Source organism: Colletotrichum orchidophilum, assembly GCF_001831195.1.
Source record: "Colletotrichum orchidophilum strain IMI 309357 chromosome Unknown Scaffold_72.1, whole genome shotgun sequence".
Lineage (NCBI taxonomy): Eukaryota > Fungi > Ascomycota > Sordariomycetes > Glomerellales > Glomerellaceae > Colletotrichum > Colletotrichum orchidophilum.
In genome coordinates, this window is record NW_019173028.1 from 49,832 (window position 1) to 76,629 (window position 26,798).

The following is a 26,798-nucleotide window of genomic DNA, read 5'->3' on the forward strand; positions in this document are numbered from 1 at the left end:
AACCCAAACAGTCCAACAAAACCCAAAGACGTCAGCCCCCGATCATCGGACACGCTCGGCGCCGACCCCGAGTCCCGAGGTGCGGGCACGCGTAACCGATTTCCCTCGGCTGGATTTCTTCAGTGCCGGGTGACTGCTTCTGGACCTCCGGGACAAGCGGCTTCTCACATTTCAGCACTCACCAAACTCTCAATGTGCTAGTTACGCGTGTCTCATGTTATAAGCTCATAACCCAACGGCTGGCATAATACTTTCGGACAAAAATGACATCGCACGTGTTGCTTTCACTTTTCGGACGAGGAACCACCTGGAAGCCAGCAGGCAGAACAGAAGACTTTCGTTGACATGGCCAAGCAGGCGCAGACAGCATGCGCAGACAGCTATCAGAGCTCAATGCAACCGCCAGACATCGCTTTCTACTTTTCTTGGACAAGCATCGAGAGTCAAAACCCTTGGACATCGAAGTTCAGCATTGGCAAGCTGGGTACCTGAACAAATCATGTACACTGCGCAGGTCCCTCGCGGACTTCAGATAGGTATTGAAGTTCTGGGAGAACGCCGGGCAAATCCATCAATGCGATCTAGGTCGAGACGAACGATTCTCAAAGAAGAGCATTTCCGTTCCACGTGGAAGAGATGTCGATCTGCAGAAACTCGACCATTCCAGCCGAATTCCATCCATGTCTGGAGCGCTTGGATCCAGACTTGTCGAATCTTGATCCCTGCCGCAACTAATGATGCGTCATCAAGCCTGAACACCTGACTGGTCCACCAGACCTGTGGCGGGGCCATGCGCCCAAGAAACATGTGAAATTATCTCCTCGAGTCGTGTCAATGAGCTCCTAGAAACGCCCCTTATCCCACAATGGTACCATTTGATCATTCAGTTCAAGACCTGAAGTGCCATGAGGAAGATTGATGGAGAAACGGCATGACGTTTGTGTAATACCCATCATCAGCATTGACAGGAAAGTGACCATCCTTGCGCGCTAACGTCGCCACCAAGGTAGCATGCTATCAACACGATTTCCTTTCTTCCGAAAAGATGGATAGTGGAGACCCTTGAAGCACTCTGCCACCCAATTTTGACAAATTTCCAATTAACAAACGAGTGTCCCCATACCAAAACAAACCCGCTCAGGTGGAAGACATGTTTGCTACTTCCAATTGACAGTTTCTCTAGTAGCGTGATATTGATGCCTTATAATAACAATCCTTCATTGGCTGAGCGAAATGGATCAGTCCCAGGTTCACTGGATAGGACTATCAGTGGGTAGAGCTTTAACTACTAGGCTGGACTTCCGCCAGCCCAGGATTCTATATAGGTCTTAGTCTAACTTAACCTCTTCAATCTTAGCAGTCCAGTAAGCGCGCTTTACCCTCCTAACAGTTATTAAGAAGACCTTCTGTTCCTCTAAGAAAGGGGGAGGTATAACCAGCCCAGGTTCCTAGGCCTATTAGCGTCTCGCCTAAATAGCAGCAATATAGGCTTCTAAGCACTCTTCCATCCACCAGGGGGCTCCTCTGGCCTAGTTAGTCCGTCTCTTTCCTACAGCTTAGATAGCTATATAGAAGAGGCTAACTAGTTATGAAGCCAGAGTATCTATCTCTACTAGGGTCGGCAGATCCCCTAGGGTGCTCAGAGTTAGACCCCTATCTTAATAAGGTCAGCCAGCCGTAGTAGAGCTGACTCTAAAACTAACAAGTTCTTAATCTAACGTCTCTATTCCTAGGCCTTGCCTATAGGTATAATCATCGTAATAGCTTAGTAGTCAGCCCCTAGATAAAGGTGTGGGCTATTATAGGCCTCCGTAAAAGGAATATTTAAGAAGGTTAGGTCTGGGGTATGCCCATAAGTATAGGTAGAGGCCCCGACTTCCCTAACAAACGTAAGGTCATAAGTTTTAACCTATTTTATAACATCGTCTCCCCGGTTCCGGCTCGGGGACGTAGGCTCCCAAGAAGAGTGGCGGGAATTAAGATCCCCAGCAATAAGGGTTCTCTCTAGTAGTTAATATCCTAATAGGAGGCTAGTTGTATAGTTTATAGGCTCGCTTAGTGGCCTATGTATATTAATGATTGTAAAACTACTAGCCTTAACCCATAAGATATGTCTCGTTTAGGTAGGTCTTTATTACTATATCTATAACCCAAGGTTCTTATATATGTAGGTTATTACCCTAAGCCTTGTGTCTCTGCTGTTCCAGAAGTTAACTAGTACGTAGGGGTTAAAGCCTAGGTGTGTATTAATCTGCATTTTATCTTTATAGCCTACTAAGTAATATGAACTTGGAGATGTTGGAGCATGCGAAACTTGAAACGACTGGAACAAGGCGAACTGATTTGGTCTGTTGGCTGCAAAGAACTCGGCAACTATTTCATTGCTTGTCAAGCAGTAGTTTTCTGTCCCAATTATCTCCTTTGTCTGATGGGAACTAGTGGGCGCATTCATTGATTCTTTGATATCTTGTCCCACGGTTCGCTTCTCAAACTCTCTGTAAAACTTTACCAAACTTGATTCTGGTTTCCAGCCTCTTGCACAACGTTTTCCTCCGCCTGACTTAACCATGTCACTGCCGATGTGGCGTACACAGAACCCTGCGTACAGTAAGTGTCTCACACTTGCAGAAGCTAACAATGTTAGCTCACATTTCAAAATACTTTCTTGGTATAGTTTCTGGCACATCACTCTTGATTTTCATTCAAATGACATTTGAATTTAGACCATCCAACATCCAAAAGAGGTAAGGTGCAAATGAGATTTCAACATTTGTAAAATGTGACACAAAATATAATGAGGGGATGTTGCGATGAAAATGGGCAGCTATGACTGGAAAGGGATTTAGGGGCTCGGTCCCGATATCTCAGTAGAACACAAATGTTCTGACTTTCACGCTTTCTCGGGGCGCGTGATCCTGATCCGAAAGGTAAGGGAAGGACACATGCGGGGAGACTGCCTTGGTCGTCAGCGTAGAGCGAAAGGTATGGGAATGGGCGTCGCACATTGGGTAATTTCTGGATTTTCGGCGGTGGCTGAGTCGAAGCATTTGATCATCCATGTCTCATTCGCTTCTTGGCCGTCTATGTAGTAGAATCTATGGTCAGGATTGGGCCAAAAGTTGTAGGTTTCGCCGAGGTAGTCGGGGAAGATGATGTCACAGGGAACTCGATCATCGTGCTTGACGGTTCTGTAGTCGCAAACCGCGAGAGGGGAGTCGTATGCGGGTCCACGGAGGGGCTTCCAAACACTGGGAGATTTGGTCAGCGATGTCATATCTTTGGGGGACGTCAGAGCAAATAACTTCACAATCTGGTACCGCCGGCCGGCATACTGGTCCGCAAAGCTTCGATGGAAGTGGCACAGGCGCCGAGCGGCGGCTTTCGCAGTTTGGTCTAGAAGGGAGAGCAGGTTCAGTTCTGTGGCATTGGTGAACATTTTCGGACAAACGAAGATACGCAAACATGTGACCGATATCTTACCAGCATGTATAGCAGCGAATGGCTGAGCTTTTCCCGGTTTGCCTCTCGAGTTGGCAGGCAGTGAACGATCGACTAGGCGGACCTTGAGGCTCAAGAGAACATGTCAGATATTTTGCGACTCTTTACGCGAAGTTCAGCTAATAACAAATTCGTCGTCACTAGCCTGGAAATCGAACGGCAGCACCTCAACCGCGCCCGTATTCTGTTTGAGGAAAGCCTTGACTTCCTCGTAATATTGGTTTACAATGGAGTCCGTTGATGCGAAGTCCTCGTACGATAGCTTACTCTGCAGCTGACCAAGCTGGAAACCTTGTCTATCGAGTTTGAAAATGTCCTCGCTGCCGCGAACATTGGTGACAGAAATTGTTTTCCGGGTGTACTTGACGTTGGTTTGCTTCAGGGTTGGGTTCTAGGCCGGATCGATTGGCACGTTCATGAATTAGGGTTTCTCCTCGAGAAAAAGGGCATCCTTCTGCATGTAGAAGACACTTGCAAGTCGTTTCTCGGGGTTGAGTTGGTCAAGCTCCCAGGTTAGACTCAAGTCTGAGTAGACTTTCGCAAGTTCTAGACCACGGGGCTTAGTTTCCGACTCGGCATCAAGACGGGCCATGTTTGCGGATAGAAAGAGATCACTCGGTCTGGGGGTTTTCGGTCCTGGCATGCTCATGTCATTTCAAACCACCAGGCTGGGAGCGGCTCCGTCCCTTATGATATTGAGAGCTATCAGATCAGACATTGAATGTAGTTACTGCTGACGGAACATTGGACATGACCAGTATGTTTTCCTGCCGACTCAAAATCAGGCTGCATATACAAAGTAGCTCCATTTGCTGATTAAATTAACCAGCGGCAACACGGCAAGGATTTGTGTTGCACAACATCAATAGCGTGAGGGGGTTTGATGCAAACATTGAAGATTGCCAAACAGGTCCAGATGTGCGACAACGGGATGCCTTGTACCAGACGATGGATTCTGATTGGACGTTGAAGAAGGTCATATCTCATGTACGCCAAGATGTCGCCATGCTGAGGAGGTGAAGCTGACGTGTGGCGGCTGGATATTAGTCTTTACTTCTAAACCTAATGGAAGTTTTAATACTGTTCATACTGTTCATACTGTTCATACTGTTCATACTGTTCATACTGTTCATACTGTTCGCTGACTTGTGGCGGCTGGAAAATACTGCTTTAGGTGTCATTGGTCGAAGAATCATAGTCTAGGTACCATGAAGGCGCGTGCCAAGCAGACACTGAAGCTCGGGTGTTGGTTGTTGGGTCGCAGTGTCTCACCCAACCCATCTCTATTCCCGCCGTTACCCCAATTCCGCCTTGATTGAGGCTATCCCTGTGCTTTCCTACCTCGATCCCTCTCTCAAACAAGTTCGCGGCTGTCTGCCCCCTTCCCACTTTCGCCGTCATCTCGGGCGGCCATTTGCGCTGACAAATGTCTCAACTGCGCGTCTTCCGGCAGCAAATTCAGTCGCCGCTAGAGCCAAGGCTTGAGCCTCTACGCTGAGCAGCATATCTTGGGTCGGGCCCAGTCATCTACTAGCGCGCCAAAGCGCTGTCACGATGCACATTCTGTTGGTCTCGGGTCTGTTTTGTGCTTTGTTAGGGCTCTCTATGGGGCAGAAATTCGTTTCAACGGTAGTTCGGCTGGGTGACGTAGCCTACTACATGCACTTCATCGACACGGTCAGTCCACGTCCCGTCAGTCGCCGTGGCAGTATGCTTCATGTTCTCAACATCTTGAATAGGCACATGCAGCAGTTCCTTCTGATCTACCAAGTGACCGAACAGCAGAGCCTTGCACTGTCTTGGATGTCGGGTCTGAGCCTCTCGATGTTGGCCGGCTTTCAAAACATCTGGAAAACTTTGTTCGAAGGGACGACGTCTGGTCCTATCGATTCCTCTCTTCTGTGGTGATTCAAACTTTCGACGCAACTTTCCAGCTGGGCGAGGACGTCGGGCAGCTTCTTCGAGACCACGGTGCTCAGTTCGTGTCAGTTAGCATTGTCGGCACAGCATCGTCGGGCAAAGAACCTTTGCCTGAGGGACCCTATTTTATACATCATGGGAAGCTTCACCTGGTGTACCGGCTCTACCCTGATAGTGCTGATGCCTTTATGGTGGCTACAGTCCCGACCCAGGAGACCGGCACGTGCGTACAATGTCCCCCCACGATATATCTCCATGTACTTACGAACTGTACAAGGTACCGCTCTTTGGATGGGGCTGCTTACGGAGAACAGTATCCCTCCGCCCTGACAGTCGCCGTTCCTTCTCGTCTTTACTACAAGAAAACCGCCGAGAAACCGTACGCAGGCTATCGCCTTGCAGTGAAAGACATCATCGACCTCAAAGGGTTGAAGACTGGTGCTTCGTCTCGCGCCTACACGTCGCTCTATCCCGTCAGATCCAGCAACGCGCCTGCCCTTCAAAAGCTGATTGATCTTGGATTCGAAGTGGTTGGCAAGCTCAAGACGACCCAGTTTGCAGACTCTGAATGGCCAACGTGCGACTGGGTGGATTACCAGGCGCCTTTCAATCCTCGAGGTGATGGATATCTCACAACCAGTGGAAGCAGCGCCGGCAGTGCTGCGGCCATCGCATCCTACCCATGGCTGGACTTCACCCTGGGAACCGACAGTAAGCCCCTGGTTCCCATCCAAAACGATGCTCAGTCGTAGACTAACGCCATTCTTTGAGCTCTCGGAAGCATACGTGCCCCGGCTGCGGCGCAAGGTGTGTTCGGTATGCGATCGTCCCTTGGGGCGGCTAGCTTTGAAGGAGTTGTGCCATACAGCCCGTGAGCTTTACCCCGACCTCTTCTCAGATGAAATCGGCTGCTGACTTTGAGAATAGAATGTTTGATACCCTTGGCGGCTTTGCCAGAACAGCGGAAGAGTTCAGCATTCTTGCAAAGGCTCTTTATGGAGGTTCTACTAGCCGAAGTGATGATTTCAAGGTAGAATTGCTGCGCAATTTCGATGTTAAATTTGCCTCTTATTGACGTTTCGCACAGAAACCAACGCGGATTCTGTATCCCACCGATTACTGGCCAGTCTCCGATGAAAATAGCCAGAAGGTGTTTGATAAATTCATCGCCCGTCTTGAATCCTTCTTGGGTGTCCAACGCACTCACATAAACCTGGCCCGACTATGGAAAGAAACAAATCCGGAGGGGGTTGAAACGCCTTTAAATGAGTACTTCAACCACGTATTTGAATGGAGCGCTAATCCGGATCAATGGACGGGGTTCTTTAAGGAATTTGTTGAGGAATACGAAAAGAAGAATGGAAAACCGCCGGTACTTAATCCTCAGCTCCGATTCAAGAAGTAGGTGACATTTCCTTCCCCTAATAAACGGCTGCTAAATTACTTTGTCCTAGAGAGTATCTGCCAACGATAACGCTGGAGCAGCAGAAAGAAGGTCGCCGACTTATGGACGTCTATCAGAAATGGTTCTATCAAGAGGTCATGCCGCCTTCACAAAATGGTTACTCGGAAACCATACTGGTGCTTCCCTGGACCACAGGCAAACCAGACTACCGCGACAAGTACAGAGACGGGCCGCAAAAGTTCACGGGCGTCGGATTCTTCTTCTATAACGTCGGCCCATATGCCCACGCCCCAGAACTTATCGTACCTGGTGAGTGGAATTCTCAACTTCCATAAACCCCAAAGACTTCCGTCCCTCGGACGAGCTTCCCACTCTATCCTGTCATACAAGCTGTCCATTTGTTACTAAAGACTATGATGCGTTCCTCTGACCTGGCTTTAGTTGAACCAACCTCCTACAAGTCAAAGTTTACCGGGATGATAGAGGACCTGCCCGCCGCCGTGGGACTGATAGGCTCCAAAGGAAGCGATATCATGCTGACAGAGCTTCTGCGTGTCATGATGGCAGACGCGGAGGTCGTCTATGGAGGTGCAAGCCTACCAGAGGCCCAACATACCTTATAGGAAACCCAAGTCTGAAGATGCAATGGCGATTAATGATCAAGGGTAGCAGCGCGCGTATGGAGCATGTGGCTTGCTCACAGGACGTCCCAGATATTCAAGCAATATAGGGCTCGTTGCGTCTAATTTACTACTGCCAACCTCTTCATAACTTCAAGCTTTAGGGGCTATGGCTGACTAAATAGTATAATAACAAGATATTTTAGGATTCTATCCTATTGCTATGCATTATAGCCTCGTGACCTTTATATATCTTTCAAATTATTGTAAATGTTCGTATATATCAGGTGCAGGTTCCGCGCAGAGTGATAGAGTCGGCGATTGCCCCTTAGGTGTAGGTGTTGACGTTTATTCAAGCCTGCCTTTCTACAGTTTGTACGCAAGCCCCCTTAATCTCTGCCTGGAATATCCTTTTCCGTCCCGCTAGGGCCACACCAGTGGTCTACCGGTGCGCCACCGATGTCCCGTCTTCCCGACCGTGACAGTATGTGGGTAACGTATCCCGCGGGCCCGTCCAATTCCCTCTAAGTCTGATCATTGCGGGATCATTTGAGCAAACAACTCAAATGACCATTCGCTCGAGAATTGACAGAGATTGTTGAATTGCTGACTAATCTGCCACGACTGACAGCAGTATTTGACCAGATAGGTGATTGCATTGTAAATAGCGCGCGGATGGCCGTAAATGGGGCCGGCCTAGAGAAGCCACCACGAGCTGTGGTAGTTGAGTCCAGGACCATTCAATCGGGCTCGGCGGATCCCCCATTCTATGAGTGCCATTGCCGAATTATAGGTTTTGAGAGATACCGAACTCTCCGTGTTGTCGTTTTGCGCCGTTCTTATCTCCGCTGGGGAAGAATTTCCCGCACAGAGAAGTTCGGTGTGGGTTCGGGATATCCAACCGCATGAAACTCGGTCGGAGTTTGTCGGCTGCGGCAACGATACATCCTTACCTTGACTCGGGACTTAGGTTATCTGTGTCAGGATGCTGGGTGACGAGATGAGTTGTAATAACATAGCAAACTCCGAGCATTTGGTGGAGATGTCCGAGTCTATCGGAGAGCTTGAGAGAAAAGGAGATCATATGTGAATATAGGTATATATATGCGTATGTGTGAAAGTGTCAGTTTCCTCCTAAATGCGCCTAGTGTTACTTTTAGGAGCTGAGTCAAGCATCAGCGCTGCCGCTAAAGCCAATCTATCAAACTAAATTCCAAATAAACCAAATAATTGAAACTATTCCTAAGTATTAAACAAACAATCCCAGTGTCGGATTGGAAGTCCAATTCGACCTCGAGGCAGGGGCCCGCGCACGGGCTACTTACAACCTATACTTACGAGAATCGCGGCCTGCCTAACCTCCGATTGGAACCTCCTTCTTACACCCTTACGCAGAAGTTAGATATAATCAATTTGATCTCTTCGTTAACCGTATTGGTTCGAACCAATATCCCTGTGAGAGGGATACCAACACTGATCAGTGTGGTTAAATTCCACTATCGCAGATCAGCAAGGCATCTCGCAAAAGATCAGAAGAGACGACCTCCTCGAACGGAACGCGACAGGAGAATCGTGCTACCCAACCTTACGGAAAGCAGGCGACAAGACGCGAATCTCTACGACGGAACGAAGTAGAGGAATCGCAGCCCTTGACTGCCTACGGAAGGTCGACGTCTACCACGTCAACCCACTGCCAATTAACAGAACTGCGAAGGCGACCGAGCTACCGTCGTCACCCTCAAGCAGCTTTTCCTACCTCAATCACACCGCGGCCAACCTACGCGTCAATCAATTGATCAAAGCAGCGGAAGGAACCGCCCGCGCGATCGAAGGACAAATCGACCTTAAGATCCCGAATTCAAGCTTAAGATTCCAAATCCAATTGCTTCCTTATTAACTACTCCTCAACAACCCACGAGTGCCACTACGGACAGAAGAACGATGGCGAGCAACCCAGAGGAACAGGAGCAAATGGTGACGAGACTCGCCGCGAGAAGGCTGGAAGCGGCGGGAAGCTCCCAGACCCCGATATTTCCGGCGAGCAACGACAGTACGCTCTTGCCACGACTAACGAACGAATCTGAAACATCCCCGTCAAGATCAAACACGCCGGCTGCCGCAAGTGTAAGCATAAGCCAAGGAACGGCAAGGGGCGAGTCAGTCCACAGAGCGCGGGGAAGGATTCCTATCCCAGACGATTGGATCGAAATTAACCCAGAGTACTGGGGAAAATGGGCGTACCGAGATTCAGACCAGCCTAACGGCGAGCAAATTGATGCTGCATTGGTATACATCATGGAAATGTACGCTCGAAAGGGGCTCGAGGGGCAACCCCTGTTCTACCGAATCGTCGACGACCTAGGCGACTGGAGGGACGAGTGGTTTGCTAGTGCGAATCCTAGTATCGTTAAGGAAGTAAACCGATTCCTACACTGCCGAGGTGTTCTGCCAGCCCAGACGGCACATCGGAGGGCACACGAGACGCTTGCAGCAACAGTTGCAGCCCAAGATTTTACGCCATGGGATCAGGATCAAATCGACCGAGCAGTGTCTAAATACGACGAATTCTGTGGACGAGTGAGCAAACCGGAATTCCTACTGAAAATCACCAATGGCGCCATATCAGCAACAAGTACGACACCGGAAAGGAGGATCATACTGGAAGTACGTCAAACGACGATTCCACCTATCTCGGTGACTAGCAGGACGACGCTGCCGATGCGAAGTCTGGCCCCAACCAACCAACAGAGTGTGAGATCGACTGCACAAAGTCACCACAATTACCCTGCGGCACGCGAATTATGGGAAGAAAGCGATCCAACGGTCGTTAGCATACGGCAATATAAGGACCTCAGGAAGACCTTCCCCAAAGAGAAAATGTACTCAGGGGGGAAGTACGAGGTCTTACAAGAGACCTTAACGATGTTCTACGACTACTGCGAGAAAGTCGGAATCCGAGAACAACAATATCATTCGGTCATCAATATCGTACTGACAGGGAAAGCCGCTGAATATTACTATACAGCGGTGCGTACTATCGATGAGACCGACTTTCTCAGCGTCGTTGATACAATCCGAAACCGATTTGAGACCCACGGTAGGAGGCTGGAACTCCTATCCGAACTGAGAGCACTTTCGTTCGGCTCCGTGGCCAGGTCGATGGAAGGAAAGTCACGGCTCGAGATCCTCGAGGAGCTGATCGATAGAATCGATAAGCTGGCGAAAACACTGCCGTACGAGGGGACGAATGAGCGAAAGGTCGACCACCTCTGTATTGCGGTTCAGAGAGTCCCAGAGGCGAGGATACCTTTACAACAATCACATGAGGACTACGAGACCCTTTGCTGGAGGCTGAGATCCAGCCTCATCATCGAGGCCAGAATGCCGCACCAAGCAAACTTCCAATCTCATGACGGCCCTCACCAGCAGCACTGGGTCGACCGTACGTATAATGGCAAGGGAAAGGAGGCCAGGTACGGCAACCGCCAGGGAGGAGGAACGGACCCTTCACCGGGCCGACGATCTAATCCCAGACCAGAACAAAAAGGGAATGGTTTTATATGCAAAAAGGATGGATCTTGGTCAAGCAATCACTCCGAGGAAGAGCGTACCAAATCGTACGAGCAGTATAGAAAGTCGAGGGGCACGCAGGGCAAAACCAGCCCCGATCGGTTCAACCAGTTCCTCGTAGCATACGAGGGTCAGCCGACGGGCGGAACCGACCATACCGTTGATGACCCTGAGTGCGGCCTCGGGCGGTCGGAAAGCGAGGAAGATCTCACCCCGTATACCAAAGACCTCGACTACGACGAATTCGACGATATCAACCACTCTTTTTTCGTCTCGTCAGCCTGAGGAGGGTATACCATGCTGAACGAACAAAAGGCGGTACAGGCTCTTAATGAGCAGGCATTCCTCCACGGTTGGCAAGGGAAAGTCCCTCAGACGACGACGTCACTAAGCAGCACGGAAGACACCAGGCTAAGCCGCGTGTAAGCCCCCGAACCGGGCCGCGCAGAAGTCACAGAATCTCATGCTGAAGAGAAAAGACTAGAGGGCCCACTGGCCCCCTTTTTACACCTACCAGACGGCCCAAGTGGTGATCCTGCGTAGGCATTCCATGCCAGCGAGCGGTACGGCCCGGAATCATTTCACGGAATCATTCCGGATACCGGAGCTTCACAATGGTCGACGGGAGGTAAGGGGCAATTCCAGGCGCTCCAAAAGATCTCCCCAGTCACCCTCAACACGTCGACAGCAGGCATTGCGAGAATCAGCTTCGGCCCAGGAGAGGAAATAAGTGCCCTTGATACAGTGGAAGTTAACACACGCTTCGGTACGATGATCTTCCACATCCTACCCGTTTACACCCCATTCCTCCTATGCCTGAAGGATATGGATAAGCTGGGCATTATCTTCGACAACATAAGGAACCGGATGTCCAATGGCAAGCACTTTGAGCTCGTCGATCGACGATGGGGGCATGCGTTCATCAAGCTCGAACCCGACGTCAAATCCATTAACTACCTAACGGAGAGTGAGCTCAAACGATTACATCGACGTTTCGGCCACCCGTCTTTCACGAGGCTGTATAATCTCCTCAAGCAATCTGGGAACGACGTGGAAATAGGGGCACTAGAGCAACTGACGAAAATCTGCCACCAATGCCAAATGAACGCACAAAGCCCACACAGGTTTAAATTCAAATTACACGACGACCTCAACTTCAACTGGGAGATCGTCGTCGATATCTTCTACCTGAATAGTCGGCCGGTCCTGCATATAATCGACGCAGCCACATCCTTCCATGGTGGGCAATTCCTACGGGACATACAGGCTAAGACTGTATGGGCAACACTAAAGCGAAGTTGGATTGATACATACCAGGGACCGCCAGACGGCATCAGAACAGACGCGGGAACTAGTTTCAAATCCACGGAATTCAGGGATAATGCTGCTGCCTATGGCATACAAGTGAGAATAGTGCCCGTTGAAGCGCACCATAGCATCGGCAAGGTGGAGAGGGCACACCAGCAGCTGAAAAGAGCGTTCAGAATCTTGCGAGAGGAAAGCCCCGATTCCACGCATGAGGAGTGCCTCCAGACTGCACTCAAGTGTTGCAATGATACCATGGGACCGAAGTGGCTCGTCCCAACGCTCCTCGTATTCGGAGCATACCCAAGAACGACGACGGCTTCACCACCGTCGCCAGGCGTAGCCCAACGGGCACGAGCAATCGACAAGGCAATGAAGGCTCTCCGCGAGGCAAATGCCAGAAGGCAAGTTAACGAGGCCGTTGCCGCCCGGTACGGGCCAGACGTCAGTCCTAACCTCGATATGCCGCTGGATTCGGACGTGAGGGCGTGGAGGGAAACCACCAAACAGTGGGCAGGCCCATACAAATTAATCTCCGTCGATGAACGCTCGTGCGTAGTCGCCAGAGATCGGGACGAACCACTAGAAGTATCGATTACGGCGGTACGACCATACCACACCGACCCCAACGAGGAGCTTTCGCAACGAGATTTTGATCTCGATTGTTTAGGGAGAGACTGATCCTGCTAAAGACTCGCCAAGTGAGAATATGGTATTTGATATCTGGGAAGGCATGAGGTCTATCGACAAGAGCCTTTCGGGTGAAGCTGAGGAGCCTACGTTTGTGTTCTGGCGGTCTCAAAATGACAATTCCCGTCCCGCGAAAAAGAGTGTGGCAGAATACCTCAAGCATCGGGAGTTGGACGTTGCTTCTACGTAAGTCTCCTGACAGGTCATCACAAGGTCCTTTCATCTAACCGATCAAAACGTTCTTGTAGCCGCTCAACGATCTCGGGACGCAATTGACCTCAGCGAAGAAGAGCTCGCCTCAGTTGCCAATATTGAACTCAACTACACGCATCACATCTCCGTCATAAAGGATGTCATGAGCTGGGGCAAGGAAATTCGCGTCTCAAAGGAGGTTGATACTGAGGGTTCCATCGTTAGTGATATTGTGCAGACTCTGGCCGACGAGAGGGGCCTCAATTACGAAGGAGCGAAGCGAATCTGCTGAGCCATGATTCGAGAATGGGAGAGACACCACGATGAAATAGTCTAAACAATGCTTTAAGAGGGTGCTCAGAGTTAATGAAGACGTGCATGACGGGTATTGAACTTCAGATGAGTGGTGATGGGTCATAGAGTCGGACTACACACCAATACAGCACTCGTCGCCTCAAAAAAGTCAACCTCAGAAAGTCTGTTCCTAAAGCAAATTTACCATTAGAAAATAAACCCAAGTTACCCCTAAACTATCTCATGTACGCTTAAATTCCTTGAGCAAGTCAGTCATCATCTCGTGCAAAGCCTCCGCGAATTTTAACGTCCAGAAGCATCCCGAATCTGTTGGGGGATTCAATTCATTGTCGCTCTATAGACTTTGCGTTCCTCTCGCTTTGAAAACATGGGAAGAGGGCATGTTCCAAGTCGAAAAGTCAATCCAGGCAGCTTTGATGGTCGCGACCGTACTCGCGAACGTACTTGCGAACGTACTTATGAAGGACGTTGCCCCACGGGAGTACCACCGATGCGCTTCGTCACCTGTCTATTGACCGCTGTGCCAAGACTGTCTTGGCGATGCCAAGATATGTCAGGTCCCGACAAATTTGACGTCCTCCTTCCCAGGAACTACAACCAGACAACAACTCTATTGTGAGATGGGGCTCATTTGACAGTGGGTTGATCTTATGCCTTCCTATGTCTTGCCTCTAGACGATCGGTAGTCGGACTGTCTCGATAATCTGTACTCGGAAGATCCCTTGTCGTTTTCGGAAGGCAGGTAACAAGCCTACCATATATGGAGGCAAAAGCAAGTATGCGCGTTTGCCTTCACGAAACCCGTGACTTTCTTGTCAGTCAACGCCTACGACATCATCTTCCAGTAAGGATTCGCAAGGCTTCAACATGCCTCACGTTGTGCAGTGTAAGAAATGTCTATCTACACTGAACATGTAGCATTCCGAAGGCGAAGTGAGAGCAGAAAGTCGAAGGAACAAGAACCCTTTGCACACAATCGCTCGCCAAAATCTCGTGATATCCCGCCTTCCATTCCACCCATTCGCCATCGCTTCCTTTCCACCACGGGAAAAACTTCCACTCACCGATTCCGTCCAAAGAAAGGCCTTGACTACAAGGACGCGCCTCCACGCGTCCGCCCTTGCATGAACGACTAGCACTCGCCAATCACACAGTCTATACCGTCCATGAGGTGCCCCGGCTTCGACGGAGTAGGTCTGCTCCACGGATGCTGCCGTGACCTGCACGTTGAGCCAAGGCGAAATGCTGATTTGAGGAAATTTCTCCAATGATTACCCCGGACACCCACCCACCCCTACCTGTCCGCATTCAAAGGATCAACTTTACATGACACAAGCCGCTGCCCCGCCGAATAAAGGAGTCATTAGCGGACGGAATGATTCAACTTAGTAAACAAGCTTGTTTTTGGACGGATGCGCCTCTACTTTATTCGAGGACGTTAGCGTGGGCATGGGCAGGCCCGTCGGTTCGAATTTCTAATTCGCAATGTTCCGTCGGAACAAGGATTTTCTTTCGCAATCGATGGCTGACCAGCGGAGGAACAACTTGAGGCGTCGATGAGCTCCATTCTGGCAGGCGGCTGCCATTCGCGGAATGATCGTGGGTTCTGGTCCGTCCATCCGTGTTACCTTCTTGTACCCAAACTATCAGTTCTCAAGGGCTCGCCTCAAAGTCTGCCTGCATTTCGTAAGCATGTTCGCAATCCGTGAGGACTCAGCATCATCTCGTGATGATTGAATCCCTGTCCGACAGACGGAAAAGCATCCGACAGAGAGCCTGAAGATCTTGTATAAAGAGGTGCTCAAGAAACGGGTTTTCCTGGGTTCTTAATTGCTTGACACCCCAGACCCTCGACTTTAGACTCTGTTAGCAGACACCAAAGCTCCTCTTGATCCCCTTCCATTGACCAATCGCACGAGAACTTGCAAAGATGAAGATCACCTCCGCCTTGGCTACGCTCTTCGCCCTCGCGGCTGCGACGCCGACCCCGACCGTCGACCACGTCGCCGAGAAGGCCCACCTCGTGAAGCGAGCGTCCATCTCAGACAAGGCGACTATTGGTTATGCCACTCTGAACGGCGGGTAAGTCCAAAGGCGAGATGAAGCCTCAAACGAGGCAGAGCTGATAGAGTTGTAGAACATCGGGAGGATCCGGTGGAACAGTCACCACTGTTTCTACCCTGGCCCAGTTCACTGCCGCGGTCGATGAGAAGGATAGTACCCCGAGGATTGTGGTTGTTCAGGGTACCATTAGCGGCACTGCCAACGTTCGCATCGGTAGCAACAAATCTGTTATTGGTGCATCTGCTGGCGCAGGTAAGTATCCCTTCACCACCCGCGGTGCTCGCACACCAACTTATGTCCTTATTTTATAGGATTCAACGGAGTTGGACTGTATGTTCGCCGCCAGTCCAATGTAATTATTCGCAACATCAAGTCTACCAATGTACTTGCTTCAACTGGCGATGGCGTGAAGATTGATGTGAGAAATTTCCTCAAAAGTGTCACGGTTCTGGCAAGAGTATCTATTTACAAAAAATTTCTTCTTAGGAAAGCATCAACGTGTGGATCGACCACAGCGAGTTCTCTTCTCAACTCGTCGCTGACAAGGACTACTACGACGGCCTCATCGATGCATCCCACGCTTCTGACTTCATCACTATCTCCTAGTAGGTCTTCTACTAAGTTGAAACAGGAGCTACTTGCTAACTTTCAAAAGCACCTACTTCCATGACCACTGGAAGACCTCCCTGATCGGCCACAGCGAGAACAACAAGGCAGAAGACACCGGTCATCTGCGTATCACCTACGCCAACAACTACTGGGCCAACTTTGGTTCCCGTGGCCCGTCTCTGCGCTTCGGCACTGGCCACGTCTACAACTCTTACTACCTCAAGTACGTTTCTCATCAATCTTAAACAAGCGCGATGTCTCTCAGGGAACAAAGTTCACTAACACTACCTAGCGGCAACTCTGGAATCAACACCCGTCAGAACGCGCAGGTCCTTATCCAGAGCAACGTATTCAAGAATGTGACGGTTCCCATCACCACTCTGGACTCCGATATCGTCGGCTATGCTGTTGCCATCGACAACGACCTTGGGGGTGCTGTCAACACGGCTCCCGTCGGCACCTTGAACGCCAACTCCCCTCCTTACTCCTACACCCTGCTTGGCTCCGCCAATGTCGTCGCCACCGTCCCTGGACAAGCTGGCCAGAAGCTTACCTTCTAGATAAGAGATGGCGATTCCAAGAGGCCAATCAAGGGATACGTAGGAATAGAAGTCATGATGAGCTGAGATCCGTAGATAATTGATACGGACTTAGCCTCAAATTCTATATCGGATATGGAGAGGAGGCTGGAAGCGTATAGCATTTACTTAATTGTATTTGTCGCGGGAAATTGAATACTATCTTGAGAGGCTGCCTTGTAGTGATTCTTGCATCAATCGCCGTGGTCAACCATTGACACATAATTAGATGGAAGTTGAGCACGATGCTGATTGAAAGAATCTTGACTCGTGCAGCGTAGCATGAACCAGACAATACTGGGTGTCGTATGAGGCCGTTGGCAATATGTATGCGCTACCAAGGTATGTACAGGAGTTTGAAGGGTATCTTCGTTTCAAGTCTTGTGTATGCCTCCCTCACTTGTTTATATCTCTAATCATGCTAGTGATCATGTGTCCTGATAAAATGATTAAGACCAAGTGCTCAATCCGTAGAGTCCGCAGCATCATCGTGCAATTGCAACTCAATTATGCGGGCCATGTAACATGTTCCAGCACAACTCCTCAGGCTGTCCGCCGCGAAAAAATAAGAAATCAAGTTCATAACCATATCTCGTACTCTCGACTCGTTATGCTTCGTGTTAGTCGCATTGGTTTTGGAGCGGCGCGCGCCATGATCTCACATGTCATCCTTCGGGCTAACGGCGCGGTGGTTGAGATTCTCTTCAAGATGATAGTGTCTCGGGGATGGTTTACAAATCCTGTGGTCTGTGGGATAAACTACCTCATCTCATCTTCAGCTCCTCTTGCTTTGCAGGATCTGCTGGTGGTGGTGGTATTTGAAGAGGCTGTTGAGGTGGCGGGAACATCAAAGGCTGCTCGGCAGCCTTTTGCTCAGCGGCCTTTTGTTGCTCTGCCTTTTGCTGATTCTGTTGTGCTTGGAGCTTCTGAAGTTTCTCATGCTCCTCGACCTTTTGATTTTGTTCCTCTGGGGATAAAGAGTTGAAGGCGGCGATGTCCTGATCCCACTTGATGACGCACTCAATGTTCCAGTTGCACCTCTCCACCTCGCCGAAGATAGGATGCCTGAAGCGAGGGTGACGACTGGGCCAGTTCGAAGCGTGATAGTGGTGCTTGACGAGAGCTCCCCTAGAGTTGTGGTTCCCAGAGTCGGAGTGGCCTTGGCCAGCAGCAAAGGACTCGACGTCGCGGACGAGTATGTTGCTGACGACTTTTGACTCGTCAATGTCGTGGAATGTGTCCCAGGTGATCGTCCCGGATCGAGAACGCGCACTCATTACCTCCAGGACGGCTTTGGTGAAGGCTGACGGGCCGGTGCCGCTGATGACCTCGTCAAAGTCAAGCTTGATTGCCGAGATGGGCACACGCTGTGTCTTGGCCACATCATTGAGCCATGCCATGATGTTCTCAACTAGCTTCAGCATGACCGGGTGGCCGGGCCGCGACATGAATGTCCATTGGCAGAACGACATGGACTTCTTGCCGAGAATCGGGTGGTCTTTGAAATGCGGTTGGTCAATCTCGACCCCAATGACGAGGTCAAGGTCGGCCTCATTGTATCTTTCCGGGATCCATCGGCTGACAGGCCGAAGGTCCTCGACATCAATGTCCGCGTAGACTCCTCCTTCGGCGTACATGATCATGTAGCGGAGGAGATCGGCCTTGATGATGGTGGCATTTACGTTGCGGTACATGTCGACAATGTCCGGGCGGTCGAAGCCTTCAGGGCCATAGTGCTCTTCGACATACTCCATGTCGTTGGTGTCGGTGAGGACTTCGTACCGATAACCAGGGTTCTTGTCTGTCCAAGTCCGCGCAGTGAGAATCTGCTCGGCTTCGAATGAGAAGGGTGCAACCTTCCAAGTCTGCCATATCTTCTTGGGAAAGGTTCCACGTGTGTTTGTTGTTGAGTGTTGACCACCGCGCTTGGAAAGGTGGACAGGTTTGGGCATGGAACCGAACAAATCCATGTTGAGAACGAGGAAAATTATGCAAATACAAGCAATGTACAAGGGCAGACATCTCCTGAGCTGTGTTGGGACTCTGTTTCTGAACAGGTTCGCCTTGGTCGAGCCAGTAGGGCTCAATGGACTCAATGGGCTCATGATGGGTGAAGACATGTTGGCTGAAGTCGTCCAAGAGAAGTGGAGGTGTTCAACCGAAGAAGCTTTTGAACCAAGCTTTGGGCAAAGATGCGACGAGCATAAGAATAAGAGAGTAGGATGCATGTCGAGATTTGAGGAGCTTCTCCATGCAGGCACATATCCCCAGAGTGTCCTAATCGCCGAGGCGGGGATTGCCCTACAGCTGTTCCGACCGTTCCCCCACTCCTTCACCTATCAGTTGCACATCATTGTCACGAGCTGGGTGCCAGGATAAAGGAGGAAAAACGCCGAGGTCGCCAGAGTAAAGTCGCATCGTGTTCGTCCCGTCTGTGCCTTACTGACGCCACCGCCTCACCTCAGTGACTTGTCTAATGAAGCTCGGGGTCTATCTCTCTCTAAGTGGCTAGTTCTCACTGTCCTTCAATACGAGCAAGGCTGGAGCATGAGCTCAACGGTTTCTACTCTCATTCGCGCAGCCGGATAGCGGCGAGCAAGCCACCATCTTGCACTACAAAGAGTCAGACAGCTGGAGGATCGAAGCCATTCAGGCCGGCGGAGATGTGATGAGAACCACTCGTTGCGGCCGGCCACATTTCGCGCCATAATAGCGCCGGGACGTTGAGCTTGTTTGAGCGTCTATTGGGCCGATCCTGGCCACCGGAACCAACGGCTACGATATTCAGGGGAGGGAGAAGCGGTGGAACCTTCCCAATCAGGAGGAGTTGCAGGAGGAGACTGAAATTTTCAGAGGGATTCTTACAATCTCAAGGTCTCACCCTGCCGAGTGCGCGAGTCGGAGGAGCGAATTGTTGTTGTTGTGTCGGACGACAATCCCAAGCTAGTCCGACGGAGTGCTACGCTGCTTGTGATAGCTGCCAGGGACGCCCGGTCTCGTTGCAACCAACGGATGGAAAAAGTGCGTCACGATGAGGGAAATGAGTGATATCGCTCCTACGCCGCTTAGCTTTGATCATTTTATTGTTGGACGGTTACATAGTAGCTTGTCTCTCCGCATTCTACCCCGGCCTATCCCCCGCATATTGGACCAGGAACCCCCGGAAGGATGGCGGACCTCTCATCCTAGACGCATCCCGCCACCCCGCATCTTTTCTTGGCTCGACCGAGGAATCTTTCTGAGGTTCAGCTGGTATTTCGTCCTTTCCTGGCTTGTGAAACTCTGGACGAACTGACATGTTGACAGAAAGTAGAGAAGTCTATGGGCACTCCGCGCGCAGAAAGCAACACAAGGTTCAGCGATCAACGCCAAGCCGGACCAAATCCACCCAAGGGGCGACCTCCTGGCTGACAACTGCCGATGAGCCCGTGCAGGATCCGACGATACTGAAAAGAACTTGTGCCTCTTTTAACAGTCCATCAAAATTTCCGGAGAGGCAAGGGTCGAGAACACTTTTTCCTGCAGCATCACGCACGCGAAAGCAGCCAACGATACTCACGACCGTAAGCAGACATCGTTGTCAGCTTGAGTCTGAAAACTGCTCTTCCCGTTACTCATTGCCTTCAACAACTCCACGGCTACTGTTGTAAAGATGTCTCCCAGAAACGAAGGCATTCTCGACAGCAAGGAGTGGGATGAGGTCAAGCCCACCTGGTGCGAGAAGTCCAAATGGCTCGCTGATGATGTCGACTGGAAGCCTGCTACCCTCATACGAACCAGGCGGCCATCTCGACTGAACATCTCCAGTCTAAGCAGCTTTTTTTGGCCCATCAAAGACACCAAAAGCCCGGAAAAGCTCCGGCCTACGGCATACCTCGACGGCTTGCGAGGTTTTGCTGCGTTCCTAGTGTACTGGCACCACAACCAACTCTGGGCACACGAGCCTCACGTCCAAAATAGGATTTTTGAAAACGCTTTTGGATACGAAAACAAACATCATTTCATCGCCTTGCCCGGTATCCGACACCTGTTTACTGGAGGCCATTTCGCAGTATCAGTGTTCTTCGTCATATCCGGCTATGTTCTCTCCGCGAAACCTCTGAGCTTGATCCAATCTGGAGATCACGGAAAGCTGGCAGAAATTGTCGCCTCAGCATTATTCAGGCGATGGCTAAGACTCTACCTTCCATTAATGGCGACGACATTTATCTACATGAGCTTTCTCCACATGTTCGACATTTGGGTCGACAACATCGAACGTGCCTCAACCTGGAGAGATGATGTCTGGCTCTATTACTGCGAGCTGAAGAACTTCAGCTTCATCTTCACCACTGGAGGCAGTCCCTTCTTCAGCTGGAATCCTCACCTTTGGTCCATCCCAGTAGAGATGAAGGGCTCGATCATCGTCTACACATCGCTTCTCGCGTTCTCTAGATGTACTAGAAATGCTCGACTCTGGTGCGAAGCTGGCCTGGCCTTCTACTTCATGTACATTGCCGACGGATGGTACGGAGCCATGTTCATCATGGGCATGATGCTTTGCGACCTCGACCTCCTGGCGAAGAAGAATGACCTTCCCGATATCTTCAAGAGATTGGAACCCGCCAAAATCTTCATCTACTACCATCTCTTCGCCCTTTCAATGTATCTGGGTGGCGTCCCATCTTACACCGGCGATGTCAATAAGATGCGTGAGAATCGCGGGTGGTACTACCTGTCTCTACTCAAGCCGCAAGCCGCCTACGACTACAAGTGGTTCTACCTCTTTTGGGCCGCCATTCTGCTAGTGTCTGCGGTTCCGCGAATCTGGTGGCTGAAGAAGTTCTTCGAGACTCGCTTCTGCCAATACCTCGGGCGAATCTCCTACGCCCTCTACTTGGTCCACGGACCTGTCCTGGGGACGTTGGGAGACCGCCTCTACACAGCTGCTGGCTACTACAAGGACTCAGAGCGGCAGCATCTTGCGCACTTGGTCGATAGGTTTCCGTTACCCAAGGCCGGCCCCCTCGGCTTGGAACCGGCCTTCCTCATTCCTCATCTGATCATACTACCTGTCACTTTTTGGTTTGCTGAGATCGTCACGAGATTCATCGATGAGCCTAGCGTCAGGGCTGCTCAATGGCTTTACAGAAGAACCCTACCAACACCACCGGCAAAAATTTGAAATGGGCTGAGAAGAATTTGGCGTTTGGGCACGTGTATTTCGGGACTGCCGAGAGACATTGCGGCATCTAGTACGAAAGTGATGCTTAGAGTAAACCACTTGTAATTGATCAATTCGCAACACTGTTCCACCGCGCAAGACTAGACCAAGGAGCTCAGTCAGACTACGTGCTCAACGTCATGACACAACCGGATTGGCTGCCACCCAGATCCATAGATCACAGCCTTTTCTATTCAAACTCTAGAGCGCGTCCAATGCGCAGCAATAATGGACTTGCCACGCGGGCCGACGGGCTGAGACGCGCTGACTGGACTGAGTCCGCCACGCGCTACCTAGTTGACTCAGCCTGCAGCGGGCAAAACTTGGGGCTTCCCCTTCCCGCCCGAAGCTCAATTTCTCGTGTGTGTGGCCCTTCCTATCGACTTGCAGCTGTATCACACCCAATGACGCTGCAAGAACGGAGGCTTTCCCCGAAAGGGAAGTGATGTGGGAGGCTTGTGAGGGGAACAGGATTGCAACTCAGGTCAGGGATTCGCGCAACTCACCGAGGCATCTCCCATGCTCACATGCTCGCTGCAGCGGAACTACTGTCTGCTGGAGAGCAAATCATTGCTCCAACTCGAGAGTTTACCTCAGGAACACTCCATCACGAAGCTTTCCGCAGACGTCCTAATTGATCTGACCCTTCGCACTAATAATGTGGGTGGCTGGGGTTGACTAAGAGAAGAAGTCGGCCGCGCTTCTCAACTTCCAAGTTAGGGGAAGCTCCAGCTTCCACGGTCGTATTCACTTGCTCGTCCGTCGATCTCCATCAAACAGCCTACAACTCCCGAAGCCTTCCCCGTGTTTTCCTTTTAGCTCAAAGGTCGACAGCCCTTGTATCCTAGTTCCCCCACATCCCTTGGTACTCTTGTTTGTAGTGCAGTTGTGATCCTGGAGCTCGGCCAGCACGTGGTGTGGAGAATCTCGCGCACGCCAAAGTTCCCGGAACTGCTCTTTCACTTCTACCTCACTGGCAAATTCTAGCACTGGGAGTCTACGCAGTCACCGAAAGCTTATCAGTCATTAAGACTAGCTCGGTCATTTGCCTCTGCATGCTGCAACCCCAGCCTCGAGTGCCGCTCGTTCCAGTTCGCATGAGTCCTGACATTTCGGCGCATGCGGACAGCCCTCCCCCCTCGCGATGATAGCCAGGGACTTTAAGCGCGTCGTCCTCATCATAGGCCCCTTTCTATTTCTCGTCTATGTCGGTATACGGTGTCTCAACTTTAGAGACTCCTCCTCCGGCTTCAATACGTGGTTCGATCACATCTTTGCGCCGAACTGGAGACAAGACGATGAACTTCAACCTCACTCGTGGCCGGCGCCTTCGGCCGCGCCGACTCAAGTGCAGCCTGTAGATGGTGTACTTAATCCTCCCCCAGCATCAAAACAAACACATCACGAGATCTTCTCGACGTCCACTTTCAACAAGAAATTCTTCACCATTCGATTTGGCGATGAAGCGGCAATCAACCCCAACGTCATCCCACATCCCAGCATCGAGAATACCTTTATCATTATTGCGCAGAAGCGCAAGACACACGGCGATACATCGGAGCATGTGGAGCTCGTTTGTAATGCCGTCTTCACACTAGAAGGTCTCATCTGCCTCGAAGCACCGACGGCTCTGCCCATCGCAGCCACAAAGAGTGGCGCCGACAAATGCCCACCAAAATTGGCCTACATCGCCATGAACGTGGGACCTCATGACGCGCGGGTCTTCTACGGCCCTAGAGCCCCCTTCATCGTATTCGGCTCCAACTCCATATTTGCCTGCTTTGGACAGTTTATCCAAGACTTCCGCGTGCTCGGGGACTGGGGCTTCGAAATGTCGTTGGATCAAGGTTTCGGCCTCGGGACGGAGCTCCAACGTCCTCCGCCTTGGGGTACGATGGAGAAGAACTGGTTCCCATTCTGGGATGAAGAGGGAGCAATCTATGTCCACCATGACGTGTCACCGAAGCGGGTCTTTGCAAAGTTGAACGCGGACGGCTCCGTGGGGTCGGATCTGGCGCCGTTGGCTGCTGGCGACGAGGCTTGCTTGAGCAGGTACATGCCCAAACTGCCGCCAGACTTGGAGTCGATACATCAAGCGACGAATTCGTTGAGTATCACGTTTTGCAAGCGCAGTGACCCGAATTGCAGGGCCACCAGTGACAATACCTTTGTCTTTACGGTGTTCCAGCACAAGACCTTCTATCAGTTCCATAGCGAGTACGAACCGTACGTCATGGTATTCCGACAGAAGGCACCGTTTGAGGTGTTCGCGATGTCGAAGCGACCGATATGGATACACGGCCGGGAGGAGAGGGATGATGGAGGGTCTGACATGTTTTATGTAACATCGATGAGCTGGAAGAGAAAGGATCAGAAATATCACGGGTTCTTGGACGACGTGTTGTTCCTATCATTTGGAATAGAGGACCAAAGAGCGGGCGCTATTGATGTGCTGGCTGAAGACTTGTTAGCTGAGCTTGGGACTTGCTTGGAAGCGTGATGAAGTTTTATACCTACAGTGTAGCACAGCGATGAATTGATGTCACAAACATGATACAGAAACCGACCCAGAGAAGACCATTGGAAATATACTGAGGCCTGCTCTATCATGCTCACTTGAATTTTTGATGCATTGCTGGGAGCAAACAAGCCAATAGGCCTCTATACATTGCATACACGCAAGGTTAATCGACAGAAGAAGTATTTCCAGCGAAGGTTGTCAAAATCGGCACTTCCATCTGGACATGCATTTCTCTACCTTAGAACTCGGTTGCCCGGCTCTTGCCTTAGTTGAATTTCCGATTTCAGCCTACGATCGAGACCCCTCGTGGCGTTGCCTCGCGCGATGATGAATCTGGCGATTGCCCACTCGCCTAGACCCGAAGCTGGGGCCCCCCAACATTCCGCTCTGTTAATCGGAAAATAGAGTGGGATAGGATACATGATCGCGACCAAAGAACAATAGTGTTTTAGGCCACAAGGCCCATTTGAAGGCAAAATGTCTGAATGCTGCAGTCGTTGTAATTAGACGCGGGCTTCCTCACATTTAAATCTAATACCGTGATGTAGGAATCAAGTACAATTCCCCTTTCACCCGATCGGCCCAGATATAGTAGACGAGCTTGGACTGCCACATACCGGTCCGGCGCTGCTTAGCGCCGACTCCGCACGCGGCAGGAATATCGGACTTTCCGCAAACGGATTCAGTTTCGAACATTTTGCTGTTCTGAGTCGTTGCCACCTCCAGGCGCTCCATCAATTCCTTGGACTATCCCCAATCCATCGGACAAGGACAATGCAATGAGAAGCCAGCTTGCCAGCCATGGTTCAATCCAAGCCGGAAGCGGTGTCTTGCCACAGGAATTCTTCAACTACCTTATTAGTAGGCGCCAGATTTCTGGCGTTTTTACGGAAGTCATTCATCACATGTCCTTGCCTTATGAGTGGAATGTGCTCCTCATGTCCGCTCCCGTTTCCATCCTCATCCGGATTTCCTCCTTAGTGGTTTTTAACAAGTTCCGAAGTCGCGAGCACTGTCTGTCAGCTGCAACGTATATATACCCAACCTACCCGGCAGGCGACCCCCTTCCCCTCGCGTGAAGCCCTAAGGACTTCAATCCAAAAATCAAAATGATTAGTCCCGATCATTCCCTCACATTCACCAACCTGGCGTCAAAGAGCTTCGAGCTCACGCAGCACAACCAACCGACATCACCCGATGTGCGCATGGTACAGGACATCACCAACGCCACCCTGACGCCCGGAGATGGAGAGTCATTCATGTCATGGACAAAGGGATGTTACTTTGGCAAGAGCGGGTTCGACGACGTGATGCTCTGCTGGCAAGAGCTGGAGGACCTGCAGTCGTTCTGCATCGGCATCGAGTCTCCCGAGCGCGGGTTTTTCAAGCCCATTCAGTCTCACTGGAAAGTCAAGTATAACGACGGCAAGACGGCCAAGGACTGGTTCTTCCCTTCGGACAACCCATCAGATCCGTACACTTTTCCGAGCACAATGGATGTTGATATCACGGTTACGAGTCACTCTGTAAAGGATCAATTGGAACTCAAGATTACGATTAAGGATCAGGCACCAAATGCCGAACTCAAATCATAGGGCCAGGTAAGTGAGAGAAATTCCCCACTAGATCTACCATGCTAAATCTCGGCGATGTAGAATGTCTACGAAGGATGCCACGCTCACAGGCCGGTACTGCAGCTGGGAAACGAAAAAGGTCGACGAAAGCATGTATAGTATGGCAGTAGAGAGATTGGAACGACTCAATACCGGCGTTAGTTGCAAAAATGGGGTGTGGGGCAGCTTACTTACACTCGATGCTTAGTATCCAACATATCGTTCATCAATATTGTACTTTGATATATTCATTCGTCAGGCATAGCACGTCCTAGAGCTCCAATTTCATATTAGCTCATGTGCATTTCTATGGCCATGATTTGGATCCTGCTTTACAAATCAGCTACGACCATTTTTTCCATACTTGAAACGGATCTGAAGTCAGCGATCTTCCACATATACGTTGCCTGTTTTTTTGAACCTTGTCCCATGCGAGCCTGGCAACACCTAGCCTTAGTCTTCTCATCCTCATTCCTTCGACATTACCATCCTGTTCTCAACTCTTATTCAAAACTAAGTGTGATTGAATTAATCATACCTGGAACAGGTCGCGTAGACTCAACGTACTGCCAATAATTACGACTGTTACGTTTCGGGATGTCCGAATTGGACCTGATTGTTATAACCTACTGCTTTCAAGTGTCTCTCTTCTTGGCTTCGAAATCAAACCCAGCAGTCTTGCAAATCCACTCGGA

At 50.6% G+C, this 26,798-nt stretch overlaps 9 protein-coding genes across 9 annotated transcripts; 7 read left to right on the forward strand and 2 right to left on the reverse strand.

Annotated features, from left to right (window-relative positions):
- Positions 1-2,965: 2,965 nt before the first annotated feature.
- On the reverse strand, positions 2,966-4,090 carry CORC01_08439 (uncharacterized protein; the record flags this gene model as incomplete). Its single annotated transcript, XM_022620070.1, has 3 exons — positions 2,966-3,393; positions 3,640-3,889; positions 4,034-4,090. The coding sequence occupies 3 exons, from the start codon at positions 4,088-4,090 to the stop codon at positions 2,966-2,968; spliced, it is 735 nt and encodes a 244-aa protein (XP_022473382.1).
- Positions 4,091-5,052: 962 nt separating this feature from the next.
- Positions 5,053-7,446, forward strand: CORC01_08440 (glutamyl-tRNA(Gln) amidotransferase; the record flags this gene model as incomplete). The annotated part of the gene is made up of 8 exons (XM_022620071.1): positions 5,053-5,175; positions 5,238-5,641; positions 5,696-6,129; positions 6,190-6,289; positions 6,346-6,448; positions 6,506-6,819; positions 6,873-7,132; positions 7,265-7,446. 8 exons carry the CDS (start codon positions 5,053-5,055, stop codon positions 7,444-7,446), a joined length of 1,920 nt encoding a protein of 639 aa, XP_022473383.1.
- Positions 7,447-9,384: 1,938 nt separating this feature from the next.
- CORC01_08441 (uncharacterized protein) lies at positions 9,385-11,298 on the forward strand (the record flags this gene model as incomplete). The annotated part of the gene is made up of 1 exon (XM_022620072.1): positions 9,385-11,298. The coding sequence occupies one exon, from the start codon at positions 9,385-9,387 to the stop codon at positions 11,296-11,298; it is 1,914 nt and encodes a 637-aa protein (XP_022473384.1).
- A 1,823-nt stretch (positions 11,299-13,121) lies between these two features.
- On the forward strand, positions 13,122-13,492 carry CORC01_08442 (aristolochene synthase; the record flags this gene model as incomplete). The annotated part of the gene is made up of 2 exons (XM_022620073.1): positions 13,122-13,194; positions 13,257-13,492. 2 exons carry the CDS (start codon positions 13,122-13,124, stop codon positions 13,490-13,492), a joined length of 309 nt encoding a protein of 102 aa, XP_022473385.1.
- A 1,953-nt stretch (positions 13,493-15,445) lies between these two features.
- On the forward strand, positions 15,446-16,748 carry CORC01_08443 (pectate lyase; the record flags this gene model as incomplete). Its single annotated transcript, XM_022620074.1, has 6 exons — positions 15,446-15,597; positions 15,653-15,831; positions 15,891-15,997; positions 16,066-16,184; positions 16,235-16,411; positions 16,481-16,748. The coding sequence occupies 6 exons, from the start codon at positions 15,446-15,448 to the stop codon at positions 16,746-16,748; spliced, it is 1,002 nt and encodes a 333-aa protein (XP_022473386.1).
- A 782-nt stretch (positions 16,749-17,530) lies between these two features.
- Positions 17,531-18,886, reverse strand: CORC01_08444 (glycosyltransferase sugar-binding region containing DXD domain-containing protein; the record flags this gene model as incomplete). Its single annotated transcript, XM_022620075.1, has 1 exon — positions 17,531-18,886. The coding sequence occupies one exon, from the start codon at positions 18,884-18,886 to the stop codon at positions 17,531-17,533; it is 1,356 nt and encodes a 451-aa protein (XP_022473387.1).
- Positions 18,887-20,418: 1,532 nt separating this feature from the next.
- CORC01_08445 (acyltransferase) lies at positions 20,419-21,930 on the forward strand (the record flags this gene model as incomplete). The annotated part of the gene is made up of 1 exon (XM_022620076.1): positions 20,419-21,930. The coding sequence occupies one exon, from the start codon at positions 20,419-20,421 to the stop codon at positions 21,928-21,930; it is 1,512 nt and encodes a 503-aa protein (XP_022473388.1).
- A 1,183-nt stretch (positions 21,931-23,113) lies between these two features.
- CORC01_08446 (uncharacterized protein) lies at positions 23,114-24,469 on the forward strand (the record flags this gene model as incomplete). The annotated part of the gene is made up of 1 exon (XM_022620077.1): positions 23,114-24,469. One exon carries the CDS (start codon positions 23,114-23,116, stop codon positions 24,467-24,469), a length of 1,356 nt encoding a protein of 451 aa, XP_022473389.1.
- A 1,130-nt stretch (positions 24,470-25,599) lies between these two features.
- CORC01_08447 (uncharacterized protein) lies at positions 25,600-26,085 on the forward strand (the record flags this gene model as incomplete). The annotated part of the gene is made up of 1 exon (XM_022620078.1): positions 25,600-26,085. The coding sequence occupies one exon, from the start codon at positions 25,600-25,602 to the stop codon at positions 26,083-26,085; it is 486 nt and encodes a 161-aa protein (XP_022473390.1).
- Between the last annotated feature and the right edge of the window lie 713 nt (positions 26,086-26,798).